Source organism: Crinia signifera, chromosome 11 (genome assembly GCF_055691185.1).
Source record: "Crinia signifera chromosome 11, ASM5569118v1, whole genome shotgun sequence".
Classification (NCBI taxonomy): domain Eukaryota; kingdom Metazoa; phylum Chordata; class Amphibia; order Anura; family Myobatrachidae; genus Crinia; species Crinia signifera.
Genome location: NC_139227.1, coordinates 110,736,538 through 110,755,482, shown reverse-complemented (window position 1 = coordinate 110,755,482; position 18,945 = coordinate 110,736,538). Strand labels below are relative to the sequence as shown.

At 42.1% G+C, this 18,945-nt stretch overlaps 1 protein-coding gene across 5 annotated transcripts in view; it reads right to left on the bottom strand.

Annotated features, from left to right (window-relative positions):
• Positions 1-2,290: 2,290 nt before the first annotated feature.
• Positions 2,291-18,945, bottom strand: part of METTL15 (methyltransferase 15, mitochondrial 12S rRNA N4-cytidine) — a 203,283-nt gene continuing 186,628 nt past the window's right edge. For all 5 annotated transcript variants that reach the window (XM_083164228.1, XM_083164227.1, XM_083164225.1 and 2 more), the window contains one exon: positions 2,291-2,859. In XM_083164228.1, the coding sequence (XP_083020354.1) occupies positions 2,429-2,859 (431 nt within the window). In that variant the 3' untranslated portion in view covers positions 2,291-2,428. The remainder of the gene's footprint in view (positions 2,860-18,945) is intronic.

The following is an 18,945-nucleotide window of genomic DNA, read 5'->3' as shown; positions in this document are numbered from 1 at the left end:
ATATTCAATCTTTTTCCCCTTTTACAAAGAAAATCAAATTATATTTGCAATTTGTACCCGGTAATTTGCCGTTCAACATGGGTAGTTATCTTGTGTGAAAGGGTCAACTCGAGTCAAAATTATTGGGTCTTCGACCCAGGTATTTATCATGATCGAAGAGGTGGGAATTTCGACCAGGGTTAACTCTTTCACACAGAAAAAATACCCATGTTAATCAACAAATTACCAGGTAGAAATGCTTGACAAATTTGGTAATTTGGTAACAATAAACAATTAAGCCTCAAAAATAACCCAACACTCAATGCCAAGTAAAAGCCGAGATTAATGGGCTATTCTGACTGAATTAGGGTGCAGATTAGGAGTTTGAGATCCAAGCTTCAGACTACAGTACATTTCATTTCTTATATTTTACTTTAACCCACAGAGCAAAACTTTCTTGCAACCACAGTAGCCGCTGAAATGAGAAATAATGTTTTGCTTTGAATCTGCTTAGAAAACCAAGACAAGAAATCAAGGCAAACATAAGGTTTAACTGAAGGATTTGAACTGATCCGCTGACTTGCTACAAAGTCATAAACTAATTCATTTAATTTTTCTTCTGTGTTATAACAATACGTTTCCTAAGCTATAAAAATGTGTCATACACCAAAATATAAAATTTCCATTGCAGTTAAGAAACGCTTTGTATTTTTCTTCTTCTTCGCACTTGTAAGCAAATGAAAGTAACTTAAATGTGTCTGTAGTTCCATTGGTAAAATTCCATATTCAAATATTTTGACATTTCATTTCTGATGAACAATCTTTACACGTTAAAATTATATTATTGTCTTCTCTGAGATTACTTCCAGCCTTGGTATGATGAATTGACAAGAACTATGGCTTGCATGCTTTAAAGGGATAATACGCCATAATTCTCGTAATTCTACCAGGGCAAGGACTTTGAAAAGTTGGCAAAGGTCTGTGCTCTGCATTGAAAAAGAAGGGTTATGGAGATTATAAAAAGAGTGCCTATATGTAACTGTATAAATGGAAGGTTATGCTAGAATCTTAAAAGAATACTTCATATAGCGTTTTACAAATGACACGCAATGAAACTTGCAGGAAGATCAATAAATTATAAAGTGTTAGAATTTGTTGTATATTCAGGTCTGGTTTACCCACAATGCTTGACTCCAAGACTTTTGCCACTGCACTCCCTTTCCCTCCTCTGGAAATCTCTCCCTTAACTGTACAGCTTTAAACCTACTATGAATACCCAACTTTTACTAAAGTATTTCAGCTCTCTCAATCGGTCCTTCTACCCATATAAGGGGTTGATCCTATTATCGCCGAAGGGTGCGAGTTGCCGTTCAGGCGCCATTTTAATGCTAAAAACGGCACCCCAGAATTAAACCTAATTCGCACCCTTCGCAGGGTCGAATTTGCTTAAAATTGCTCGCACCCCTATTGAGGTGTAAGCACTTTTAAGTGAATTCAGGCCACCATAAAGTATGCCCGGTGTCTTGATAATTTGCACTAGCGAATCATCCGCAGGTAATAGGATCGACCCCGAAGTCTCCTTCCTGTTCCACCCACCAACTGGTCATGCCCACCTTTAGATTTTAAGCTCTTGGAAGGGGATGTCTATTCTCCTATTCCTTGCTGAGCACTATCTATACCAGGCTTGTCCAACCTGCGGCCCTCTAGATGTGCTAAAACTACACATCCCAGCATGCCTTGCCACAATTTGGCTATTAGGGAATGCTGGAATGATGGCAATGCATGCTGGGATGTGTAGTTTTAGCACATCTGGAGGGCCGCAGGTTGGACATGCCTGATCTATACCATCCATTATCCTTGTTGTTTTTCTCTCTTTCACCTTCAGCAACTCTGATTCTGTCTTCTCACCCATATGAAGGTTATAGAATTGAGCCACTGTTCCTTCCCCCTGCATGCACCACCGCCAGATGGCTTGAGCTGCAGAAGTTGCTGTATTCGGGACATTGAAAGACAGAAGGACGGCCGTCTGTAGTCTCGCTTCCAGGCGCCCTCTTCACTACCCAACAGCACAAGTGAGTAGATACTAGTGCACACTTGTCTATGGGAAAATGGCTTGGCAGCCATTTTCCTGGTGAACTTTCTGCTGTGCATGTACAAATTGCTGCGCTAATGCAGCAAGACTATGGAGAGGTAGGTGTTGTAGAACATGGGTGCACTGCATCAGTTACAAGTATGCCAAAAGAGGGGAAGAGGAGGCAAAAAAGGCAGAATAAATTAAATCTATTCTGAAAACAATATTAACTCCAAATGTAAATCTTTATTTAGCGACAATTTCACATAAATAATTATACTTTCATAGGAAGTAAAAAAAAAAGATTAATGTTGGTTGAATTTATGGCTAGATTTTTTTATATAGTTGGAAATAAAAAAAATCCTAAGTACTGCAGTATTACAGTTTTATAGCAAATCTCAGTTTTGCAGACCTCCCCCGGGGGTTTTCAAGGACGTCGTCATACTTGGGTGTAACAACTTTTCGTCGTGCAATGTTCCATGTTAAACTAGATTGCGGAATTTCATCTTCATCATCGTCTACTTCTCTATATTCAGTTTGTCCTCGTCTAATCTTGTACCGAAGACTTAGATTTGGCTTTTCTGCCATATCTATACCATGCAGAAACCTCTTAACTATTCGGTCTTCTAAAGAATGAAAAGAAATGGCGACAAGTCTCCCTCCATTTTTCAAAAACTTCTGAGCTGTTTGTAGACCCGCGTACAGCTCATTCAGTTCATCATTTACAAAGATCCTCAGGGCTTGAAATGTTTTTGTTGCCACGTGTGCTGGGCGCTGGAGAAGATCTTTACGATAGTACAGAGAAACACCTGAAAGAAAAGTATAAAAGTTACTTTACAATGCAAGCCTTTCAGTATCTAGCGGCTGGTATAGCAATGATGGCTACCACTGCTGGCACCATCTACCTGTTACAGTACCATTGCTTCAATTTCATAACTATACTTTTTAGACTACAGTACTTCATGCCATCATCTTCATAGCCAGGGCCGGTGTAAAACTGTAACATTGCTCCCCACTCCACCACCAAAACCCACTTTCCAGCCCCCCAAGATGTGGAGGTGGTATCTTAGAAGACCCACAGACACCAACTGCATGAAGCACAACAACAATGCCATCCTTATAGACATCCTTAATTTTGTGATGGGCAGTTACGAAGTTGTCAACAGTCAACACCTAGAAGAGAGATGCAACTCCTCTCACAAAACTTCTCCAACTTTAACAAAAAATACGCAACCACATTTGCACCAGCTATACGTACACGGGTAGGATGAGAGATGTCACATGTCTAGGTTGCGCTTGTTCAAAGAAAAATTTGGAATGTTTAATAAAATTTGTTAAAGGTAAAAAAAAATAAAGGGAAAATAATTGTTAATCATATAAGACTTTATGATATGTTAAATAAGTTTAATAACATTAAATTCCAATGTTTACAAAAATTGGTATCAAGATATGGGTCTTCCAGTGATCCATATATTTCAGGGCTACAAAATTATTTATTATAAGTCATGCTGCTCAATGCAACAGTGGTAAATATATACAGATGAAACCTCATACACCATGCCTCAATATGTCATGCAGTGCAGCCAGGTCCCATACAGCTCTGCTAACATCTGATCTTTTTTTTTTGCAAACTGTGTCTTAGGGGGGTATTCAATGTCCTGTTCTCTGCTGGGTCGACACTGAAACAGCAGATGGGACTGAATGTCCCTCCTGCCGATCATCGAAAGGGGGGCATGGCCACCCAGGCGGGGTCCCTGCGGCAGATGCGAACTAGTAGCGATACTAGTTCCCATCTGCTGCCGGGACCCCGCCAATGATATCCCATTCGCCGAACGGACCCCACAGCACAATGCATGATCCCCGCTGCCCGGACCTCTGTGAGCTGCTGACAAGTACCAGGGGAGGGGGGAGTGGGCAGCGGGCATACAAGTACCAGAGAAGGGGGGGAGCGGGCAGCAGGCATACAAGTACCAGGGGAGGGGGGAGCGGGCAATGGGCATACAAGTACCAGGGGAGGGGGGGAGCGGGCAGCACACATACAAGTACCAGGGGAGAGGGGAGCGGGCAATGGGCATACAAGTACCAGGGGAGGGGGGGAGCGGGCAGCCAAGTACAAGGGGAGGGGGAGCGGACATTACACTATTTGGGTTCAGAATATTTTTTTCCTGTTTTCCTCCTCTAATACTAGGTGCGTCTTATGGTCAGGTGCGTCTTATAGAGCGAAAAATACGGTAATTTGATGAACGTCGGACACTGCCCACACCCATTTGCACATGGATGGAATCGTAGATCAATGTAGACTGCAAATGAAGGAAGCCTCAGATGATAATGATTAGACATGTCTATATTTGTGGTTGGAGGATAATGTCAGTCACCCTGTCTTTGAGGTCATCTGAAGGAAGATACAAGTGTATTACAGGCGGTATCTGGTTGATACTTGACAACCCAAATGCATAGCCAAATTGGAGAGTGATTTTGTCTGAATGGCTGGGCCAAAAGGATGGTTCCTGATAATCATGTAACCTGATCTCCCCAACATAATAAATGCAATGTTATATGTATTTATTATGTAGGGGAAAAAAACTATGTGCAGTCACTCCCGGCGCCATCGTTCAGTCCCCCTCCTCCAGCACTGGCAGCAGACAATGTACGCAATTAGCGTAGTGCTGCTGGGGGAGCTGGGAAACCATGTAATGCACCCCCAGCATCAATGCGCTGAATTACGTACATTGCTGGCGCCGTGGAGTGACTGTCGGAGGAGGGGGACTGAAAGCTGCCGCCGGGGAGTGACCATCACCTGCGGGGATCGCCGCACAGAGGACGGTAAGTATAAAACACCCACCACCCTGCTCTCCATGCTCCCATGTGTAGTTTCACGGGGCCGGCTACGCTGACAACAGGATACATTGAAAATGGAGCGTAGAGCTGCCGCCGTGAGACTATACAAGTACGAAAAAGGATTATGGAAATAAATTGCCAGCATACGTAACATACTGTACCAGGAACATAAATAATTCAATATATCTATCATCTATTTTTATATATATATATATATATATATATATATATATATATATATATATATATATATATATATATATATATATATATATATATATATATATCTCTATCTCTAATATCCGTAAGTCCCTGAAACACTGCCATCTGCTGGCAGGTGGTGAAACTACATCTCTTTCTCACACATGCAGAAACACAGAAGGTAGCAGACTACCTTTCAAAGCTTTTGCGCTGTTGCGGGCTTAGTATTATATATATTAAAGGCTGTCTACTCCACTCTTCTCTCCCTCTATCCTCTCTCATATCACTTAACTGACCATCTGCTATCTACTCTTGGATGACCCAGCGCTTTTTTAGACAAAATATCAAAGACTAATGTCATGGACGGCCGTGGCTGGACACGGCGGGTCCGGTACTCACCCCTCCGTGCCCGCCACTGCCTGTCCATGCCTCTGCTGGTTCCTGGGCAGTGTGCTGGTTCCAGGTCTGGGGCTTCTGGGGAGCACTGCATGTGGGAGCGGGATCCCGGAGGACATGGGGGAGTTGTGGCTGAGGCGGCATCGGGAGGCCGGCACCACCATCTTGGAAAGGCAGATTGGCCAGCCAAAGCAAAAGGCAGATTGGCCAGCCAGGATAAGTTTCCAGCCTCCCTGCACTGTCTAGCCGATGGCAGCCGCCCACTATGTATTTAGGGGATCTGCCCTGGCAAACCTGTGTCAGTGCAAAGGTCTTTCTTGCTATATGCAGTTGGAGACTTCTGGCTCACTCAAGGCCGTTGTTGCTTCACAGTTCAGTCCACCCTGCTAACTGACCCCAGGAACGCTAATTCCTTTCACAGTCGTTTCCATTATTTCCAGATCGTGGATCCAGTACCGCCTGCCTGGGGCCTTGCTGCACATTGCTCCTGTTTCCACCAGTCCTGACCGCTTGGGCTCTTCTGGATACCCAGAGACTTTTTCAACCACAGTCTTTCCCATAACTCATTGGACCATTACCCATGTCTTTCCCATGATTGATTACCGGATCAAGTTACTCTCCCATCTACTCCATTAATTCGCCATAACGGTCTCATCTTCCCACCAAAGCCTTTCTTTCTGTGTCCGGATATCTTCTCCATTACTGCTGGTCACATCGTTACTTACAGCAAAGACCTATTATTCCCAAGACATTTCCTCAAAGAAGTTATTTGAGATTTCCTTGTTTCAGCCTTATATCAAAGCTGTGATTTGAATAAGTGATTTGCTTTCCATTTATGAAACTTTCTATAATAAAACCAGCTCGTTTTAATCCTACTACCTCTGGTCCTAAAGTAGTTCCTGAGCACCACACAAACCCACCCAGTCCTCCGGCCGTGACAACTAAGCTGACCTCTTCCCACCCTAACCTTCTGTTAATGCTCACTTCTTCCCCTTCTGTGTCATCCCTGTCTGTCTAACCCTCCCCTTTAGAATGTAAGCTCTCACGAGCAGGGCCCTCTCTCCTCATGTGCATTTTTCAGAAAATATGAACCTCTGCCACCCTGATGATTGCTTCAGTGTCCTGTCCCCTGATGCAACTATCCATATTTACCATGTATTTGTCCTAAATTGTATTGTACTGTTATTCGTTATCTGTTTTTGCTCATTTGTGTATTGTTAGGCGCTGAGGAACCTTTGTGGCGCCATATAAATAAACAATAATAATCACTCTATAAGGTGAAGTACTGCCACTGACCAGTAGAGGCCACTCGACAGGCCAAATTACTCCTTAGTGCAGTGATTTTCAACCTTTTTACCTTGCGGCACAGCAAATAAAATGTTAAAATTGCCAAGGCACACAATGAGATCCCCACGGAGCAAAACACATTGGCCCCCAAAGGAAAAAAAAAACCTATTGGCCCCCATATAAAAAAAAAACAATCACACTAGTCCCCACAGGTAACAAAAATAAAATACATTGGGCCCTTTACATAAAAAAGAAGAGCCCAGTAAATAACAGTTGAACTGGTGGCGGCTGTAAACTGGTTTGGGCATCTCTAGATCTGGGGGCACACTTGAGAACAGCTTAGGGCACACTAGTGTGCCACGGCACAGGGGTTGAAAATCACTGCCTTAGTGTAATAAAAGATGTCATAACACAAAGTAAAAACTATTTTTGCTGGGACAATGATCGATTTCAAACTAGCTGCATATCGGGAGAGGAAGCTGTGAAGACAGAGATTGGAGGTAGGAGCAGATTGGGGCTAAGCTGTCATTTTGAGGGGCTTTAACTAGTACAATATATATATAAAATTATACACACACACAAAATGCAAATATGTGTATGCATTGTGAAATAAATAGTCGAATGAAGGTGCTCAACTGTTAAAAAGCTGTGTTGTTATTTCCTTAAAGTATTTAGTTTTACTTGAAACAAAATATTTCAGATTATGAAACTAATGGACCAAATCTTTTCAATTGTGCAATGTAGGTCTGTAAGACAAAGTCTAGAGGTGCTAGGAGACTATATATACTGTTCATGTATTTTTAGTGTCTGTTTCCTCTAGTCTGTTCGGCATCAGAATAATTCATGCACCCAACTGTGTGTGAAGGGTGTTACTGTAAGACGGAGCAGCAGTTTCTATAACCTTTGCCATGTAGAACGGAATTATTCCCCAGTTGATGCCATGCATCTTTCTCAATAGCCAACAGGACCATCAAAGATATACTGCTGACGTATCTCAATAAAAAATGATGGATTTCAGAGATTGACGTACAATGTTCCAGTCTCCCTTCCCTCACTGCTCAATGATCCATAATTTAGACTGTTCAGTGTAAAAGAGTGCCCCATAAATCATGTTACGTCGGTAAAAATAATAATAATAAAAAAATATATATATATTTTACTTTGACAAATACACTGCGGCACTGGAAGAGTTAAGTTTTTATACGGCATATTGTAAATGGGCCAATGGCAGCTCACCAAAGAAAATTAAATTACAAGTTAAACAGAATCTTGCTGGCTAATAGAACATAATGATAACAGGGGAGTATTTGTATGCAGAGCCAGTAAGATGGATTTCATTCATAAAAAAAAAAAAGGAAAAAAAAAATCTATGCTGCTGGCGAGATGAATGATTGGAAGTCAGGGACAGAAATTAACATTTTCAGTTCTAGAACGGGGTGATTGCTTATGGTTTGCATCGCATCTCCCTTATAAGTGGCTATTTGTATGGTGACGCACAGTTAAACATGCATTTGGTTAACAAGGTTTTGATATCTAGAAAAAGGTATCCTGTGGATTTAACTCTTTCCCTGTGAGCAGCTTACACGGTGATGTTGCGTTAACCATGCGGCTTGGAGATGGTTAAGGCAGAGTTAACATTTTCAGTTCTGGATCATAGTGATCCCAAACCCTCTTACCTGCCTGCGGCACCTTGCACACTGATGCACCGCTCACCATTGGACAGGGAACGGGTTAAGAATAAGATAATAGTGCCTCCGTCTGCAGCTGATGTGGATTGGAAAATTTTTATGCTTGTGGATGAAATTGTCAACGTGCTAGGGCTGTCAATGTGATGCATTAAAATCCCCAGAGTGAGAGAAAGTGGTAGAGTTTAAAAATTAATTTGTCTCTCACACCTGTTTGCAGGAATCCGACGATTGAATTTGCATCGCGTTTAATAAGTCTCAGTGACGCAATTCATGTCCTTTGTCTTGGCTGCTTAATACAGTGTTGGATTCTCACCAATATAAAATCCAAGTGCTATTACAATGTTCTTACTGTTAATTAAAGTCCATGAACTTCGCTATAGCCGGCATTACATATTTAGGTTGTCATAAAGGAGGGGAAAAAAAAAAACCTTACGAACATAAATCTTGAAGTTTTAATATCGGAGCTGCAGGATTGGCGTTAAATTAACCACTAACTATTCCTTTAATAATCCACGCTCAATGGTGTTTCTAATTTGCTAAAACCGTCATAATGAAGCCTGGAGACACTATTAAGCTAGTAGCCTTAGCTATGTGCCCGAAACGTACAATTATTATTCTAAGAGAATGTAAGGATAGTGGAATTACACAGTTCAGGAAACAAGACTATTAGAAACTTAAAAGCAAGGCGGTAGGGTGTGGGGGGGAATATATACTATATACTGTTGTTCAAGTGGTGATAGCTAGTTTTACATTACATTACTAGACCGTATCACCTAGAAAAATTCACATTTGCTACAATCATTATTAACCAGGGCACAGAAAGAAAAAGAAAAACCACAGTACCAGTCATTGAGGTTCCATTGAGTACAGTATCTACTGTGATGCTTTTTCTTTTGATGTCAACATTGTATTCTAGCTTAAATGCCTCATCTTCCTACATTATCCTGAAACTGCCTAAACAGGCTGGGTGAGATGGATTATGGGAGGAGTAGGTGTGTCCAGAGGTATGTGGGTGGGTGTTCACCCCATACACTGTCAGCCGTGTTTTCTAAATAATATTTTGAATACTTATGATTGATGGCCACTTATTTTGCCAGCTCAAAGGCAGGTCATTCTCACACTGCCTTGGTGATGGGTCTGTATTTAGGTGGAAGCCTGGGGCTGTAGCTCTCTCTGCCCCATTGTTTATCTGGCCTTGTACACCAAGACAATTACTGATCCCAGGATCTTATGGGTTGTGAGCCAGGTGCAAAAATATAATTTGGGCCCCCATCTTCCACCCCAACCCAAGTTCACACAAAGCAACACAGCATTGGTGACAGGGAGATGCAGAGGGTGACTGGGAGAAAAAGTGGGTTACAGGAAGAATGTGACAGGGGCAGCAGTGGCCCCTTAGTCCTCAGGGGCCCTGGTGCACTGCACCTGCTGCACCAATGGTAGTTACGCCTCTGGACAAGGTGAATATAATGTGCTCACTGCTATCTTAACTACAAAGCCAAAGGGAAGCTACGCACCTCATGTGAACCCATCAACAAATAACCAAAAATTAAAATCCTCCCCTAACCTTCACACTCAACCAGACTTTTTATTGCCACTTCAGCAACTACATTTATTTAATTCCACTATAGCAACTCAATAAGATCTCCAAATTAAGAGTAACCACTCAACTGGTCTCGTTTTGTCAAATCAGCAACCATGGATTTCCCACATTGTTCCGTCATCAACCATACAGTCTTCCGGCTGCAATGACACCTTAAGAAGCTCTCTTGCCAACAGAAATACAATTTATCTGCTTTACCAACTGCCCTAATTAGAAAAACAGAAATTTTGAAATGGGTTACAAAAGTGAGAAACAAGATGATATTGGGAAGGATGATATTGATAAGGGAACATGGCTACAATATGGCAGCTTACTGGGAAGTGACTAATGAGAAAGCTACTAAAGATGTAAATACAATTTGTAAAAAAAGTTTAAGAAACAGGAGAAAATTAAAAAAAAAACGGTACTTGTTTCCTAGCACGGCGCCCGTTGTGGGTGATCGCATACCTTAAGTTAAGGTAACTTAAGTTATGCGATGGACACGACCAACGCAATTTTAGGGCTATTTTTAGCCTTTTCCCCGACAATTAAAAAATTGCGTCCATCGCATGCCTTAAGTTAAGGCATGCGATGCGACCGATGCGATTTAACATTGAATGCATTATATTCAATGTTAAATTCCTATGTAAAATCCAGATTTTTCATTGTATACCCACCCTGATGGGTAATTTACATGACAAATCGTCGGAGGGCGCGTACCGCCGCCCCTTGCAGGCTCGCTGCGCTCGCCACGCTTCGGGTTGCCGTTAATCTTGGGGTGGCGTTAACAATGGGGGGGCATTTGACCCATCAGGATGGGGATACAATGAAAATTGGGGTCTGGGGGGCATTTAACATTGGGGCCAATGAAAAATCCGGTCTCAGGGACCATTTTACATTGGTTCCAATGTAAAAAATCACGTCGATCGCATGCGATTTGGTTACATGCGATGCAATCAACGCGATTTTTAAGCACCCGATGGATACAATTTTTATCGCTGGCGCCATGCTAGGAAACAAGTACCAAAAAAACTATGAGATATCATTAACTGGGGTGGTAAGAAGTTGGATAATTATTAATAGGCAGCATGATCTTTTTAGGCTGCCTTACTGTTGACCATACCGTGATCATCCTTCAGGCAACATAGGACTCCTGCCTGGTGAACACTTGTTGACACAGATTGCTCTATGCTAATTGTTAGCCTAATTCTGAGTCATAAAAGTGCGGGCAGCAGCGGCTATTGGCCGCCCCCATCTTTGACAATATGCAAATGAGGCCTCAAACTCCCTCCCTTATATATATATATATATCCATTTGCACGCTCCGAGATTCCCGAGACAAAAGCCCTCTGACAGGATCTCCACCTGACCATGGTCTCCTATGCTTGCGGCTGTACACCTAGGAAAACCGCTGCTTGAATTGTGACAGTCATGACACTCCCACAATATGTCCATTGAATGGCCAATTATGTATTAGGCATGGTGCAGCAAGAGAAGCGGACAGGATGTGGGAGAGCAGCATACTCATTCGGAGCCTCCCAGACATTATGGGGGAGTAGGTAAGTAAGCCCTCACCTCTATAACTATGCTGAAAATAGTAAGTGTGTGCAGTTTTTAGATTGTCAATCGTAGAACCTACCTAATACAGTAAAATATGGAGGTGCAGGCGATACTATGGTTTGCTAATGTGCTTTTCAAAAACCTCTTTCATAATTTCTTTTTGATTGTTAATATCCCACATACATACTGTATATATAACATGTGAACGCGATAAAACCAGGATTTTGTATGCATTGAGCCTGCTTTCTGAAGGCTTTATACATAACAAGTATATTAAAACAGAACCAAAGGAAAAAAACAGAAAGTCAGAATTGTGGATAGGAAGAGATAATACTTTTCCGTCAGCAATGTATGTCACACCTGCTGTGTTCCATTGATGCAGAAATACAGCGGGATCCTTGTATCATATAGACCTGAAACGTAACCAGTTTCATTCACTTGATTGAGACTCCACGGGACAGAATAGTTTTCGATTCATTTATATGACTAAAATAGACCGATGGATTTACGCCATTCATTTTCTTTTAACTTTCATTCTGCGATACTTGGAAGTGTTTACCAAAGTGTCTTATACAGTGAACAATCTCCAGTGCTCATAGAACCTCTTTCTTGGCCGGCAGCGACTTAATGAACCCAGTGCCGACGTTGCTCCGTGTTCTCCATCTTTATTCAAAACATTTGGTAAATCACGTGAACAAACCCTTGGTAAATCACGCCTGATCGTGGCACATGTAATTTAACAATCAACTAACAACAAAAAGACAGGACCCAAACGATTACAGAGGCTGGTCAAATATTGTCACAGCAAGCAACGCAGAAGACGAGATCCATCACAGTGCATTGTACAGTGATATGTTATCGCATCTCGCTTGCATATATTTGATTGTTGCTATGGACAAGCCTCATGTTCTACAGCAGGCCTGGCGAACCTTTGGCTCTCCAGCTGTTTTTGAACTACACATCCCAGCATGCCCTGCTACAGTTTTGGCCATGCTAAAACTGTTGAAGGGAATGCTGGGATTTGTAGTTCAACAAGAGCTGAAGGGCTAAAGGTTGGCCAGGCCTGCTGTAGAACACAAGGCTTGTCCATAGCAACAGTCACATATATGCAGGGCTATTTTTCAGCAGGCTCCAGCAGGAACTGAAGCCTTTATTCTAGTTCACTCTTTCTGACAAAATATTTCTTAGATGGACAAAACCATGTGCGCTGCAGGTGAGGCAGGTGTTACTTGTGCAGAGATAATTGGATTTGGGTGGGGTTTTACACCTGCCTCACCTGCAGTGCACATGGTTTTGTCCATCTAAGAAATATTTTGTCAGAAAGAGTGAACTAGAATAAGGGCCTCAGTTCCTGCTGGAGCCTGCTGACAAATAGCCCTGCATATATGCAAGCGAGACGCGATTACAGATCACTGAACAATACACTGTGATGGATCTCGTCTTCTGCGTTGCTTGCTGTGACAATAATTGACCAGTCTCTGAAATCGTTTGGGTCCTGTCTTTTTGTTGTTAGTTCTACAGCATAATCCCGAAACACAGTGAGGTTGTTTCAACGGTCTAAAATAATAACAACTAAAAATCCCATGGCAGGGGGAAAAAAAAGTAAAACTTTTTGTTTTCTCAATCCAAAATGGTAGAACTGAAAGAAGGGTTTTGCACAGTTCAGAAAGCAGAAGATACAACATGCCTTTGTGTAGGTTAATGTGTCAGAATGTAGATAATGCTCTTATCAAGCCGCTCAGTCACAGCAATACAATGGAGAGAGGGTTTTACATGACAGCTGATAAGGACAAGGAACAAATGTAGCAAGCGAACATAATCACTTCATTCCAGACGTATAGAAGTGTTTGCTACTTTCGATGCAATGAAACCGTGGCACAGTGGAACAATTCATTATCCACAGATTTCCCATACGCCAGAGAGATACTGCTAACCCAAAACGGACCGGTGCCGCACTGTATCCTTATCTGCTGAACAAGGTTCCTATTATTGAGAATGAACTGGCAGTGAAGGGTAGCCTCCGGGGGCAACCCAACATCTTCTGGAATTCTGGGCACGGTCCCAAAGTGATGAAAATGGGGGTGTGCACAGAGTTCAATCCCCCCTTCTAGTAAGGCTATGCTTGCTTGGTGACCCTGGGGGGAGGGGGGGGGGGGTTACTTGGTGACCCACCTGAAATGCAGTATAGTTTTCTCCATTTGAGAAAGATTATGCATTTTGATCAAGTCTACATCAGGCCCTATATGGTTAATAATGAGCACTCCGGCAAAACTTTAATGACTGCATCACTGGATGATGTCACTGAAAGATATCGTTAAGAGTGTATGCGCTATATATTTTGCGTGGGAGTTAAAAAGATATTGGGGCAGATGTATGAAGTGTCGTTATAGGAGAGAAGGGGTATCCGCGCACATTATGTGCACTGATGCTGCTTCTCCCCCATGTATGAAGGAGCCGGTGTGCGCTAAATGACAGGTGAGCTATGCATCAACGGTTAGCAGCGCCAGCTGTCGCTATCTGCATCGCCAGCAGCAGCAGGGTGGAAAAGCCCCATCTCCACAGCAGGGACATCGATGTGTCTGCTGCTGGCTCTGGGCTGCACTGCGGATTACGCGTGAGTAGCGGGATCCTGCGCATGTCCAGTCCAGCTGGCCAGAGGGAAGGAGACAGCACGTCAGTGGGAACATCACCAAATAGGTGTAAAATAAACACTAAGTAAGCCCATTAGACCTGCAACCCGCCCATATTTGCAAAATCCAGCAGCAACCCACTCCAGAATTAATACCATTAGTCCCAAGTATATGCACTATCCAATTCTCAAAAGCTAAAATCAATAAAGTGAGAAGTAAAGTCACGAACAGCATCTCAAAATATTTTTTTAACGCACCACCACAAAGTACAATCTATCACTCTATACGATCACCACACATAATAGCATTATCGTCTTTATTTATTTTCCCTTTCATGCAATCAAGATATACAGGAAGCGCTCGTACCCACCCAACAATAATGCACAGAAATCGAATGTGTACAGGGTCAGGATCGAATCAAGATTGAATTGAAAGTACATCGCACCGTGTGTATACCCCTTGAGATTTGAGGGAGTTATTTTGTTTCTGTGCAGGGTAAATATTGGCTGCACTGCAATTTAAGCTGGGTACCCACCAAAAGATTTATCTGTCCAACTGGTGGGAACAAAAATGTGGAAATGTATTGGAGCAAAAAAAAACATCAACAATTTGCTCCCAAAGACTGGAACACAGACAATGGTCAGTCAGACAAATTGGTCAAATCACTCTGATTTACCAAATTTATGTACTCAATTGTTTTCCAGAATTTGGGAGCAAATTTTTGATGGTCATTTGCTCCCATACATTTCCAGGTTATTGTTCCCACCAGATAGCTTCGACAGATAAAGCTTTAGGTGTGTACCCAGCATAAGATGTCAGAAACCACACACAACCCACCCAAATCTAACTCACTCTACACATATTATATACGCCCCACCTACAGTGCACATGGTTTTGTCATATGCACAAATTGCAGCCTCTCTAAAAGGTCTGAACCAGGCTGTTAATCCAGCACTGCACATGTACAACGGTTTATACTCAATGAAACTGCAGAGATGAAAACGGATAAACCAATGACTAACGCACTCTTCTTGACCTTTTAATTAACTTGAAATATTAGACAACATATAACATACAAGCCTGACCAAGCTATGATTCCTTTCAAAGCAGAGCACATAACTTTATCCACTCTGCCGCAAGAAGAGTCATTTACGAGACCTTGAGCTGCCCAGTCACAGCATAAGAATACAAAGACCTGTCTCCTGCAAGCTACCATCACTTACTCAAATCTTACAACATAATTACCCAACTGCGTAAAAATGACAATATCCAAGTCACCAACTATTAAAAGCATTCCTCAATGTCATCACTAGGAATCACCAAGAACGAAAGAAAACCTTCATCACACAGAGGCGCGGCCACCAGAAAAAGCAATGTACATTCATGGACCAGAATCGCACAACAGCGATTTGACATCAAACACCTAAAATGAATCTACCACTCCATGCAACTGTCTAATAACACAGCAGAACATACTACGGTCACATGTGATACTTCACAATCCAAATGCAGCTCCAGCAGAGATGATGAAATTGCCCGTTGATAAGTTTGTAGGATGATTTGCCATATTGATATGTTTGCTGACTATTTTATAATTATTCAAAAGGATTTTTTATAATGTACCGTATATACTCGAGTATAAGTCGACCCGAATATAAGCCGAGGCACCTAATTTTACAACAAAAAACTGGGAAAACTTATTGACTCAAGTGGGACCCTCACTCGAGTATAAGCCGAGGGGGCTTTTTCAGCATAAAAAATGTTCTGAAAAAGTAGGCTTATACTCGAGTATATATGGTACTTAATAATAGTGATCATTCCAGATCTCTGCACCTTTAAAAATACATGCAGTTCCTTTGTTGTGCCTGGGGTGTCACTTTCTGCTACCAGAATGTGTGTTCACTGAAGAGACAATTCTAGGGGTGATCAGTTTTTCTTAGCAAACCGGCAGCTTTGTTCTACCTAGTTCTAAAGGTGCCCACACACGCAGCACTGATCCCGGCGTGCGTTGTGGGCTTAACTAGCACACATAGCATCGCATCGTATGCCTTGTGCATACGATGTGCCTGCGATGCGATGCTAGAAAAAGCTAGTACAAAAAGTATGTGCAGCACATACTTTTTGTACTGTGCGATGAGGTGCCGCGGGAGCGCGCACCCCATCGTATAGCATCGCACCGCCGGGATCGGTGCTTGTGTGGGCACCTTTAGTTATTAGCAGCAGTTAACATGTTATATAAAAATGAGAAGGAGCGCTCAATAGTGCAAATTATCTGTTTAAAACCAAATTTATATTGGACATGTATGATGAAAAAAGGTTAAAATCACATACCAGAGTGGGCGGCTTAAATCACCACAATCAAGTGGCATACAGTGGCAGTGCAAAGCACCTAATCATTGGAGCGGTTACACTCTCCTGGTCTCCCTTTGACAGTCACGATGCTAGGTCGCGCCTCTACGCGTTTCATCCCAAGGACTGATAAAGTGTCATGACTGTGAAAAGGAGACCAGGAGAGTGTAGCTGGCTAAAAGAATTAGGCACCTTGCACTGCCACAGTATGCCTCTTGATTGTGGTGATTTAAGCCGCCCACTCTGGTACATTATTGGACTCAATTTTAGTTGCATGTGTCAAATTTTTTTTTTAGTTTTAAACAGATAATTAGCACTATGAAGCGCTCCTTCTCACATCTCTCTCTCTCTAGATATATAGAATCATCACCTATTTTGTGTTACGGTATTAAAAATGTTTTGCTTTGTTTCTGAGAGGTAGATTTATTAAGCTCGTGATGTGATAAAGTGTCTGGTTTTCATCACCGGCCAATCAGCTCCTACCGGTCATTTTTCAAACCAAGCCTGTAACTTCACAGTTAGGAGCTGATTGGCCGGTGATAAAACCCAGACACTTTATCACTTCACCGAGCTTAATAAATCTACCCCTAAGTACAATAGGTACAGTAACCGCAGGCTGTCATATCACCCCATAGTTATTTTCATCAGTGAAAAGTACTTTTTATCGAGCTAATACAGAAAGATGAAAGCTAAAAACTGCAAACTCCTATGAAAATACTGAGTCCTGCAGCAACTAGGAAACATGCTACCAGGAGGTGACTTTCTTACCATCTTACAGTTATTGAAGCGCTTTAACACCGTTGGACATCCTTGTCGTAGAGCAGTAACTGTCATAAGGCCAGAGGGGTGGCCAAGAATACATTCAATTAAGTTAAATCCTATGGAATATGAGAAACCTAGAGCGTCTTCGTAGGTCGCCCAAAGTCCCCACCATTATTTCCTGTTACAAAGCAGATGTACTGTATTTTCAGAAGTGGCAATAGGGAATTAACACATTACACTTTTAAGAACGGTTCCCTAAGAATATATAATTAGCTCTACTTGGTGGAAGAGTTTTTATTGTATAATATTTTTTTTAAAGGACATAACCTGAATCGTTATCATGTATACAGAATTTTAGCTCTTGTGAGCAGGGCCCTGTACCACTCTTTAGTCAATATACAAATGTGTAATATGTTCACTATTCTGCTGTATGATTCAACCCATGTACCGCACTATAAAAACCTGGAGTTGGCAGTGGGGAAGAGGAGAGAGCGTACAATTGCTTTATCCTGGACCCACCCGCTTCCATACAATGCCGATATTACCTGCATTGCAAAAGGAGGCGTGGCTATAATGATGCGGTTCAGAGAAAATCGTGTTAAATTAAGATTCGGAAGAGCCTCCTATCGATTATACTAGCTCATCAAAATGACAACATAACAGTAATGTCAGCACCAATGGCTGTGCGTGGATAAATGAAGCAACACTTGAACTGCTATGTCCAACCAGTCCCTCTTTTTGATTTGGGGGGAAAGGAACACATGTACAGTTGGGGACAAAATACAAAGAAATGAGAAAGTGGCTGGAGAAAGGAAAATGGGTACATAATAATTTTAAAGGCCAATACACACTGGGTGATTTTGAGCTGAAAGCATCTCAGTTTTGTCATTTGAGCTGCTCAAAAGTCGCCCAGTGTGTACGGGGAAGCAATGAGCGTTGAAAACTGATGAGAGTTCCCACATGGTATTACCAGCAGATGAGCGATGGGGGGGATGGCTTTCCATAGTGTCCTGCTATGGAAAATCGCTCAGAAGGGTGAAAATGATCATTGTCCATACACGCTGGGCAAAATCGCCCAGTGTGTAAGGACCTTTAGCATGCTCTTAAACTCTCCTCAATTCATACTTGGGTTTACACCTACAGTACCTTTGGATTTTATAGTTGATGTATCTGCTCCTCAAATAATCTATGTAGTAGCCAACTTGACAAAGATAGACCATATTATGCCATCAAAAAGGCATGCACATTGCTGCACAGAGTTGATGATATAGGAAATATTTAGGCTTCATTATATACAATGAGAGATTTTTTCTGACCGGCTAACCATCTTTACGGATGGCAGGGATGCCAAAACATTAACACGTTTGTGTCAGGGGATCTGCGGACTGGTCAATTATTCCGAAACATGTATTTCTGCATAGCCAGTTAGATCAAGGGGACACATTTCCTTTGTTATTGCAGACTTTTTGCAAATGCTATGTATTTACAATTTCAGTGCAGAAACAGTCAGTTAGATTTGGGTAAGCTATATTGTTTCTGTGCAGGGTAAATACTAACAATTTAGATTGCAGTTTGAACACGCCCCACCCAAATCTAACTCTCTGC